Source organism: Haliotis rufescens, unplaced genomic scaffold, assembly GCF_023055435.1.
Source record: "Haliotis rufescens isolate VD_foot unplaced genomic scaffold, xgHalRufe1.0.p SCAF_9, whole genome shotgun sequence".
NCBI classification, from domain to species: domain Eukaryota; kingdom Metazoa; phylum Mollusca; class Gastropoda; order Lepetellida; family Haliotidae; genus Haliotis; species Haliotis rufescens.
The window spans coordinates 48,487,760-48,499,283 of NW_025964383.1; the positions used below are offsets into that span (position 1 = coordinate 48,487,760).

An 11,524-nucleotide genomic window follows, 5' to 3' on the forward strand; every position below is an offset into this window, starting at 1 on the left:
AAACGGTGACCTGTCCAACATATACAGAAGACTATAATAGCGGGCACAGCTCGTTATTTGTATTTTAAAAAGAAAGGAGCACATGTTTTAAGTTTTAAAACAAATGCTGATCTCAACCAGATTAGTATTCCCTGAATTTAGCATCATGATAATCCGTTGTCCGGATGCCAAATGAGGAAGCCACCGGAAGGTTGGTTTTGGAGATAACTTCTGCTGAAATTAGCTTTCAATTATCTAATTTTGCATTATCTGCCCTTAGTCATTGACCTAAGGTTTTTGCGACAGTTCATTGGCCCACATGTGCATGATTTCTTTTGAGACGATCAGGCCACTTGTTATTGAGTTATCTCTGGTACCAAAATGGCGGAATAGTGTATAAACCATCTTCCCGAGTCAAGGGAGTTAACTGACTATAAAAGTCCAGTTTCCACCAAGGCCGAACTAGGCTGGAATTATGGAGTTATATTTTGGCCGGACTAACGACTCTGTGTGTTGTCCAATCAAAATCGCGTAACGAAATCGACATCCGGTTCAGTTTTGGTTCGTAAACTGCCGTGCAGATTGTGGTCGATTGGCGAAGCATATGTACCGACAAATTAGCGTTCAACAGATATTTTCAAAATCTTTTCATTTTTTTAATCAAGGCGCTCACGTGATTTGATACACTTCGCGACTTTTATTACAATATAGCTCTTGATGATCGATCAAATCGTCTTGACTCACCATTTCATTTGAAGCAAATACAAGTACTAGGAGAGGTGGAATCTGATTGGTCAATGGGAGGGCCATAGAAGGGACATACCTCGTAATCGCTACTGGTCGCATCACGATCGAGCCCAGAAATTCCAGTCTTGTTCGGCAAGGTTGGAAATTGGACTTTACAGTCAGTTAACTCCCTTGCCTCGGAAAGATGTATCTAAACAAACAAACAAACAGAACGATTACGAAAGGGTCCTTAGCCATGATGTCTTGAAGCCCTAATAACCAGGGGTCTTGACAGCTGCCTGTGAGGAGATTTTCCAAAGAGAAAGCGGAAGATTGTTTACCAGAGTTGGAGCTTCTGCAGTAATTGTTGTCTCCCATTGTGATTCTGGTGCTCGGCTGTGTCAGACGAAAGGATTCCACAGATGAAAGCGATCGATTTGGGATATGTAAACTAACGATATTTCTGAGATTTTGTGATGATTTAGTTGATAGTTACTTTTAGATGTTTATTTCTCCTGGGTTACTCCACGTAATGATGTGGACAGGAGTCAAGTCTTAAATAGTTTCAAACGTTTGAAGCAAAAGACACAGTATGTTATTTCCTTGGAAAGGTTAATCTTTGAGAATCATCAAACTCGTATTTCCCTCAATTTCTGACATTCAATTAAATATGTTATACTGAGCCATGGTGTCATAGTTATAACAAGTTTGCAGCACCACTCACATTTGTCGTAAGTCAAACATATGGGCCATCAACTGTTTTAAGTAATGGCCGACAACCAGGAATGGCAGAAATGATGATGTTGCACAGACATTGGAAAAAAGTACCTTGAAACTTGAGTCAGTTGGGGATTTGATATATCTCCCCTCCCCTTAATTTGGGATTGCCAACAAGTCAGCCCGACCCGGGCGAAGACGGACCAAGGTTATTATCGGTTAATTACTCCATTATCGACGACCATCCTACATGTCATTGCTGCAACATACGCACATGACATTAATGAACAATCACAATCCAAAAAACGTGCAGCATAATAACGATATTGCGAGCAGATCGCTTGAAAATCAGGAAGTCGAGGTGTCTGTAACCCTCGCCGAGCTAGGTTACTTGTAAAAGACGAATCGTTAAACAAAATAGGATTTGAAACGCATCGAATACTTCCAACTATCGTGATACAATTTTCCATCTGTCGGCATAGTGTTTATATATTCACACGCAAAAGAAACGCAAGTCGAGTATGCAGTATACATGTTATTTATTTTCAACAGTAAAGACAAGAAATACTAATAGGGCAAGATTGACAAAAAAATGACTAAAGACAGTTTAATGGATTAAAAGGCAGAAGACATAGTTGTTTTTTTTCAAATGTTAAGGGCTTAGTTTCGGGTCAATACCCAAAATGTAAGTCAATACCTGGTTTGACCACCATTAGCATTGATCACTGCCACACATCTCCTGTACATTGAGTGGATCAGACGATTTGTGAAGGCCCGAGGGATCCTCCTGCACACATCCAGAGCAGCTGTGCGTAGTTTATCGGCAGTTGTAGGGACTGGGCGCACATTGTGCTGACGACTTTGAACCTCATCCCACGAGTGTTCGATGGGGTTCAGATCAGGGCTGAGGGCTGGCCTCGGTAGAAGACGGGTGTTGTGTTGTTGCATGGTGGCTTAGGCAACACGGGGACGAGCGTTGTCCTGCTGGAAATTGTGTTGTTGATGTTGTGCAAAAAATGGAACAACGTGGGGTCTGATCACTTGGTAGATATACCGCTGAGCAGTGACGCCGTGTCCCCGACTTTGACCAACATTCAGAAAGCACATGGGTCCAAGTCTCGCATTAAGTCCAATCCCTGCCCATATCATGACGCTAGGTCCACCCCATGGATCCATTTCCACAACGTTTCTGTCAGCGAAACGATCACCTCGACGCCGCCAAATTCTGACTCTTCCGTCTGCATGGGAGACACAAAAGCGACTTTCATCTGAGAAGATGACACGCCTCCACTCACGATGACGCCGATTGCGATGACCCTGTGCCCACTGAAGTCGTGCTTGTTGATGCCTTGGTTGGAGAACAGGACGACGTGCTGGTTGGCGACATCTGAGCTCGAGGTTGTTGGAACGAAGACGTCGGATCACAGTGTCCCGGCTAATGTGTCGATTATGTGTTCCTATGGTCTGTCGAGCACTTTCACTTGCAGTTAGGAACGGATGTCGCTGGTGTTGACGGGCAATCTGCCGATCTTGTCGAGGTGTGGTGACCCTAGGACGACCGCTCCGAGGATGGTCATCTGTGGTCTGTGTTGCATTGTATTGATGCAGGAGACGGTAAATTGTGGTTATGTTTACGTTGAAATGACGGGCAACCTCTTGAACAGACTCCAGCTTCCAAACGTCGGATAGCCTGGTTTCTCTGAATTTGAGTTAGGCGTGGCATTGTTGACCAAGGAGTGGTAGGTCCAAGAATCGGCCACAGTTTTATACCCACTACAGTTCGTGACATTTCGTGCATTTTCGAGTTCGCGAGAAATGGGTGCATGATACCCACATATTCGTTGAAATGGTGCGTTTTGGCGATTCGTTTTTTATGTTGCGTTTTTACTCGGGGCTTCCAAAATGCAAGCAAAACTATTGATAACACCATCAGGCTTCACTACATGCTAAAACTCGTATCAATTTATGGTTCGGTTTTTGTTACCTATTTGCTTAAAACCACTTGCGTTTCTTTTGCGTGTGAGTATATTTACAGAATTGTACTATATCTAAGTAAACACCACTTAATAATTTCACTGTTCATCTTATTTGAAGCAGACACGTTGGTTGAAGTGAAGCTCTTTTCCCCATACCCTTACATAATCTCACAAGTGTTCGGTCCGTCTTGGCTCGGGCTGTCAAGTCTGAGGAAACACATATGACATGTAACAGATTTTCTTGAGAAAATATAGTAAACGGGCGTGACTTTAACCAACCAAGTTTCTTCAAATACGATGTGCTGTGACATTATTAAGCGATACATAGGTAGTGCTAATACTATTCCATAGATGTAAACACACTTGATGATACTGCTTGATTTTGTCTGCCCCAGCCAAGTCGGACCAAACAGAGACTAAACCGCTTCGTTGGATAATCAAGACTGGTTATTCTCTGGCGTTGACCTATTATATTTATCAGACTATCAGCAAACAGTAGTCCGCTAAAGTGCAATTACTTGGCTATCCAATCAAATGACGTGGAATCACTTGCAATTTATTTATTTTAAATGAACTATTTTACATGTTTCATTGTGTTTTATGTATTTCAGCATCTTAACAGGGTTTTGGAATATCACCTGAAGGATTGTATGGTATAAGGGAAACACCTCTTGTATACTTTTCACTCGTTTGTCCGGTTGGAGACGTGCGTCTTGTTGTTCACATACACTGACAATCTGACTTGTAGAACGTAAGCAACAAGCACATGTCTGTTTTCTATCTACTTGGCAGCTAGCTAGTGGTGTCGTGTGTGGTCTGGTGGACACACAAATATGTTCGAGGTCAATTCATCAACAAAGGAACAGCTTGCATCAAACTAGTATTAGTCTGGCTGAGGAGTTTTATCTACCTACAACTTACACTTAAAAGCATCAGTATCAGCATCAGGTATAATCTTTAAAACAGATCTTCACACAGCAGGCTATCCAGATGAATGGGTTGCAATGAGGTGTTTCGCGCACATGCATAATGCCCGACCATTGGTCTAGCAGTGGCAAGATGTCATCTGATGCAGAAAGAACCATACAAATTTATCCCTTGGTTAAAAACTTGCTATGTTTGGTTCTGTTAATGTTTTCGTGAAAGACGTGTGCAACCCGAGAGGAAATATGTGTTGCCTTCATAAATATCATTCCGTGATGCATCACGAGTAAGGCGGTGGTAACTCACTAGAGCAAGGCATGCATGATTATCTGGAGGACATGGACAGGAAAAGAGCAATACCAGATTATTGGGGTCGCCTCTCAAACAGAAATTACATCAGACATACTGCAGACTGTGCTCCATCATCTACACATGTCTGTTCCTATCTGGCTGGCCTTCATGTTTGGTAGCATTTCTCATTTCCGAGTAAATGAAACTTGCACCCTAAATCCACGAATGCCTCCCTACACCCGCGTGTAACGGATGAATCTAGTTCACACAGTGGTCCTGTCAACATTATCACATCAAATACGTATCGAATCGAATTTATTCACATTCAATACAACAATCGATAAACCAACTGAAACTGATATAGCCAATTACATCTACAATCCTATCAGTGGTTGCAAGTTATAGATGTTGGTCATATTTGTTTGCAATGGCATAAAACATACAGAATAACTTAATATCCAAATGACATCACAAAATATTAAACATTTAAAAATCATAATTGACAAGTGACTGCTAAATTACAATAGAAATATTAGCACAATGTCTTTTTATACTGTAACTTTACCATATTATGAATTAATACAACAGTATTACCAACTATGGACTGAACTACATAGTCTCATGAGCAGGGACTTGGTCATCAGCTGCCGTTAATCAAACTTGCAGTATATCAAATATACCGATTAGTACAATATATAACTGCATAGACAAAACTGCCAAAACTGCAAACTATGAACAGTTATTCACAACTACACACTTGAAGTGTTCAAAGGTAAGTTATTATCAAATTGCATGAATAATTAAACTACTATTACAAAGTGTAAAACAATACAATCATTGTATTCATATTTGTTTTTTTTACAAAACAACTTTACTGAAACAAACTAAACTAAACTAAAATGTTTTCTCATTCCCAGGAAGGAAAAGATGTTCCATCTCCTAATGTTACCTGCCAAGTGATTAAGTATGTGTCATGTTAAAAGCATGAAAAACACTTACATTACTAAACCAATCAAAATGGCCCTAAGTTAGTTGAATAAACCTTAAGACAATCAAATGTGACGACACGTATTGTTTAAAAATGAACCTTATACTAACTATGAGGCTCAGTGTGGATTTGGGATCCATATTGGGTTGTGGGAAGGATTCATGTATCTTGAGAATACCAAATTAATGATTTTGAACTTAAAATCCACCACCAAATAATTACCAATAACATACTTTTCAACTCTGTTACATGTACACAAGGGATTTGTTCCACAAGTTCTTCCTTTTATCTAGATTCAGCGTTTCTGGCCCTGTGCCACTCTGAATAATTCAGTTCATTCGCAGTAAGCTGCTGATATCATCAACAAAGATGACTTGTCTTTGCTTTGAAGTCCATACATCAAAATACATACCTGAAGGACATGCTGAATTAATATCCCCTTTCTCGTTATAAAGCAAAATTGGTATAAAGTAAAGTCATTGACAATCAGCATATTTTTCTTCTCTGTAGAAAGGTGTACTGAGGAAATACAGATTGCTTACAACTGTAACTTGGAGGATGTAACTTCTCCTTTATTATTGCATATCATGCATATTCTCTTAAATAAAATGCTAGACTTGCAACTGAGGGGGTACTTAGGAGATGTACCTACTGTGTTTTGAAATTTCATGTAGTCCCACTGTAGAGACTGCTTATTTTAATTTGGAATCGAGCGCTTTAACTGTCAGTACAGCTGACAATCTTGTGTTTACATTCTCCAAGCCTCATTACATAAGTTACACGAAGCAAGATAACAATTCCGTTCTATGATGAAGATTTACTGAGAATGAGTGTGCTTGTACAATGTTATTACCAATATAACTGGGTATGACTGTACAGCCTCTTTTAAGGCTACAGGCAAGCACTGATCCTCTGACGTGACAGAAGAATCTTGCATTGTATATCTCTGTTTGTCGTCAGCATCTCTGCTTTTTGATTATGGTCGTTGTTGGCGTTGGGGTCCACCATCTTCTCTTTGAGGATATACTGCACTATCTCCAGATGCTCTCCCTCACAGGCCAGATGGAGGATGTTGTTACTATGAAAATCCCCCAGTGTTGTATCAGCTCCTTTATTCACAAGTAAATCAAATATTTGCTTATGTCCAAGGCTTGCTGCCACCATCAGTGGTGTCCTGCTGCATTGGCCTCGACTGTTTATGTCCAACTTGTCTTGCTCGAGGACACGGCTAACAATATCCACATGTCCTCCCACACAGGCCACGTGGAGGACGTCATCACCGGCATTGGTTAATACTGTCAGATCAGCTCCTGTATTCACAAGTAAGTCAAACACCTTTCCATGTCCATTGTGTGCTGCTGCCATCAATGGTGTCCAGTTGGACTGTCCTTTAACATTGATGCCTGCAGCATCAAGGGAAAGGATGTTGTTCACAATCTTCACATTCCCACCCAAACAGGCTAGAAGAAGGATGTTGTTTCCGTCATTGTCCACATCTGATAGAAGACCCCCTTTAGTAAAAAAAACATCAAAAATTTTCCTCTTCCCCTCCCGAGCTGCCCACATCAGTGGGGACCTCCCACCCTGCCCCTTACTGTTGATGTCCACCATGTTCTTTGAGATGATGTGTTTCACCATTGCCATATTCCCTCCATAGCAGGCCCAGTGAAGGATACTGTTACTGGCATCATCCACAAGTTTCAGATCAGCTTCTTTTCTCACAAGCAAGTCCAGCACTTCTCTGTGTCCCCTTCTTGCTGCCCACATCACTGGTGTCCTCCCACCACAGCCTTTCTTTTCTTGTTGATGTCCTCCAGACTCTGATCCAGGATGTCTTTGACTGCCTTTAGTTTCCCCTCCTTGCAGGCAACGATGAGGTCAGTGTCCACTGCAACACAAAGGAGACATCATGCGAGTTGTATATTATTTTTATACAACATTAATTGTTGAACGTAAATAACATCAGCACCTCGTACCATTTTTGGCGAGTGAAAAAATGCCACAGCCAGCAAAATTCAATTCATAATAGGGCTGTCTTTAAATAATCAAGTCTGAGACAGATAACAATTCGCGCAACGTGAATGAATGAGGACTCACATTTGGTCAGTTCTTACGACAAACGAGAATAAATAGGGTTCTACTCTGACCTCGAATGCTCACTGAGACAGAATACTACGGCAACAGCACCTCATCCTTAACGTGGGCAGTATGTTCCAACTTCATGGATAAAGGCATTATAGATTGGAAGAGAAAAACAGATTTGAGCTGTTGTAGAAATGTTATGTGCATTATTGAATTTGGTGTTTTTGAGTGAATTTTCTTTCTATTATCTTCATATATATGCTATTAATAGCCAAGATAATTCAAGAATTACGAAAACAATACAAATAAGACCATAAAAAACACAGTAAAGTTAGTGTCACAGCACTGTAGCACACCTGGATATGTAATTAGCAGTTTAACATGTCAAAGAAAAGACAGCATCTTAATAACTGTTGCAGTCGGCACTGCTATTCATGCATAGACAGTGAGGAAAAACTGACATATGAAGTTTCAGCTTCATTGGTCCAGTAGGTTCTGAGGTGATGTTTAATTTAGAAGCATGGTCAAAGTACCAAAGTCAAATATGATAAAAATTAAAAATATTGCGAAAATGGAGCCCCATTACCCACAACACATATACCAAATTTCATTACATTTTGAACGAAAATGGCCGAGTAATGAGTTTTTTGTTTGGTCAAAGTGAAACCACCTCTAACTACTCATGGACCAAATTGCATTCCATGTTGAACAAAGATGACTGAGTAATGGCCACAAATATCATTTTAAAAATGGTTGCCGTGGTGGCTATAGTGAAAATCGGATTCAAGTCCCTTAAACAATTGGGCTGTCATCATTGGTGAGAAGAAGTATGTGAAGTTCCAGCTTCTGTGGTTTGGTGGCTTCTCGGGAGAGATGTTTATGCTGGATGACGAATGACAAATGCCGGACGAACTTAATGCCGTGACATAAGCTTACCTAGCTTTCAGTCAGGTGAGCTGACATTACATAAATACGTGTGTCTGTGTCCATACCTTCACCAGGGTTAAGCAGTTCTTTATCATCCACACCACCTGAGGAAATGAGAGAATCTGTCTTAGAACCTAGTGTGATTGTCTCAAACCATATTTGAAACACAATATACAGTGTTATCTAAACTACAGCTTGGTAAGGAAGAACATTTAGTAATCATATATAGTATATGGCTATTTGGCAATGGCTTTTGAAAGTGGCGGCTTGCGGTGGCTATTTCTTTGGGGTTGTTCAAACCAGTATGTAACCAAACAGTTGTGTACAGTCAACATGGGAAAGGGCCTACCTACACAAATGTATTTCTTGATGAGTAAAATTCTGGAATACAGTATTTGACTACAAATACACATACACATGTCATCTTAATCTTTGCTGTGAAACATTGTCCGGGATACAGTACACACATACCATTGCATTTGTATATCATCATGTTTGGTGATATTTTATCGTAAATATCATGTTTTCATTGACCAAATTTGCAAACGGCATAACAAGCACACAAACTCATATTGCCGCCATGACCATTACACGAAATGCGCAGTAAAGCAGTGCGCATGTACAGGGATGCAACTGCACGCTAAATTGGATCGCATTGATTTGAAGTATTGTAGTATTTCACTGCCGGGGACATGTGTACGATACACGGAATATTTAAGGACTTTCTTTTTGAAAATGGAAAGAAAAGCATAACGTATGGCGTGATTTATGATGATACGGGCGGTGCCTGAGAACCAAGATTATTATACAGTTCCACTTCATTCTGCAACACCTTGAATGATAGAATACTTTGATGAGCATACTTCTCAAAATCGGGTCTTTGAAAAGCATAATAATGATGTTTACTGGGTTGTTTCTACTTGGATAACAAAGCACAACACGAATAAAGTTCATATTGATTTTGATTTGACCGTTTTCGTACAGCGAGCGTTCGAGTTATTTCCAGATATGGTTTACTTTGCTGCATGTCAAGAATAAAGACCAAATAACCAAGGGCAGATAACTAAAAAACAAGTATTTGGCTTACGATATACTTCGCCCTATTGCTCCGCAACTGCTTGTTCGAATATTTTCTCACTTTGCATGTGTCTGCTGATTGAGGTGCTTCACGTTTTGTTCTTTGACTTTGGTCAATGGTCACGTGGTTTTGTAGCCATATTGGATTCAGGGTTTTCATAATGTTTTTTGCGTACATGTCTTCAAATCCTTACTCCTTTGAACCGACGGAATTAAATTTCCAAACTTTCTGAGAATTGTCTCCATACATGTCAAACCCTGTTAGTCTCTTTTGGATATATTTTTTTAGTTGCGACAAAATTGGATTTTGATTTTAATCGTTTATTTTACTTAAAAGATGATACTTGTAAGGTTCTTCACAGAAAGTATTGAAAGTTTACATAAAATTGTTGTTACATATGAGCCTCATCTTTTGTTCTTGGTTGCATATTAAAAGTAACCCCGCTTGGGGGTTATATTTGATTTATAGTTTAGTACCGTCCTTGAGTACAGTAACTGAAGGAAGCCTGACACACACACACACACACACACACACACACACACACACACACACACACACACACACACACACACACACATATACACACACGTATATATATATATATATATATATCGAATCGAACCCGGGTTATATATATACATACACGATTAAACCCTGTTCACTGGCTGTCCAGGGACCAAAGAGCAATACAGACCCAAGAGCAATACAGACCCAAGAGCAATTCACAGTCTTGTCGGAAATGTCTTCGGCATTATGTAAACTGTCTTTGAAGATATGCAATTTATGCACATTGACACGCCCACACATCATTCCAGGCAGGAGGCGAGAAGAACTGCAACAGTCAGACTGTAACGAACCGTAACAAATATGTCCGGGAGAAGGCGGCTGTTTCAAATGACATGGTCCGTTTCCGCCAGATTCAAACATTAGGTCCCTGAGAACGGGAAGACACAGTTAGAGAAATACGGTTAGAAATGAAACTCAAAGAAATGATAGTTGTGGAACCAAGGCGGGCGGGAAAAAACAGGCAAGAAGCCTACACGTTTGCTGTTTTCATTCCTTCTCGGCCTTCGGTCTCAAAGGAGGGTAGTTTGGACAATAAATATGCATGAATTTCGCTTAATGTCCTGTGTATGACGATACACGTGAGCAGAAAGGGAATTCCCTCGACTGTAATAGTGGGACTATTTAGTGTTGGTAATCACTGATATTTTTCAACTACTGATTAAATACTTACCCTGATTAGAACTGAAACAGAATAACACATAACATAAGTAATGCGACAATCAATTCAAATCATGAAATTATCATTAAATAATGCTCAAGATCTGTTTCTGTGATCTTGATTGCTGTTGTGATTACTGTCTATCGTAACACAGTTGATAACTAAGGATTGTTTTTTTATTTGTTGCGCTGAGAGTAACAAACACAACTTGTCAGCTTTATTGCCAGTCTAACATGTCTAGCATGTCATGCAAGGATCAAAGTAATTGGTAGGCCAGGTTCACACAGAGCCGATTATGACTCCCGTTTGAGATCAGATAGCGCCACGACACGCAAAGTGAAAAAGTCGGATTGCTATCATCAATGATCTGAATTGCCCTATAACTGTCTGAAAGCAGTCGTATATGTTCGTTACAGAGTCCTACGGATCGGGAAAGGTCCAGAGAGGTCGGCCAAGCAATCCGGACAGTATGGTGCGTCCCGTAACATTCGGAAAACTCAGCCGATTTTGTCTAGTCGGATTACAATCGTGACTATGTCGTGACAGATTCTGCTGTATCGGATCAAAATCGTAACAATGTCCTGTGTTATCTGGACGGCGTCCTGTGGATC

The 11,524-nt window shown here is 40.3% G+C and overlaps 1 protein-coding gene across 2 annotated transcripts; it reads right to left on the minus strand.

The window, feature by feature from the left end:
- Positions 1-4,716: 4,716 nt before the first annotated feature.
- LOC124122615 (ankyrin repeat domain-containing protein 17-like) lies at positions 4,717-11,385 on the minus strand. Of its 2 annotated transcripts, XM_048390323.1 has the most exons (3): positions 10,332-11,385; positions 8,676-8,714; positions 4,717-7,489 (listed from the first exon to the last, which is right to left on the minus strand). In XM_048390323.1, the coding sequence occupies exon 3, from the start codon at positions 7,366-7,368 to the stop codon at positions 6,493-6,495; it is 876 nt and encodes a 291-aa protein (XP_048246280.1). In that variant the 5' UTR covers positions 7,369-7,489; positions 8,676-8,714; positions 10,332-11,385; the 3' UTR covers positions 4,717-6,492. The 2 variants fall into 2 exon arrangements, with proteins under 2 accessions (XP_048246280.1, XP_046341653.2); XM_046485697.2 differs by lacking the exon at positions 10,332-11,385 and having other exon boundaries at positions 8,676-10,207.
- Between the last annotated feature and the right edge of the window lie 139 nt (positions 11,386-11,524).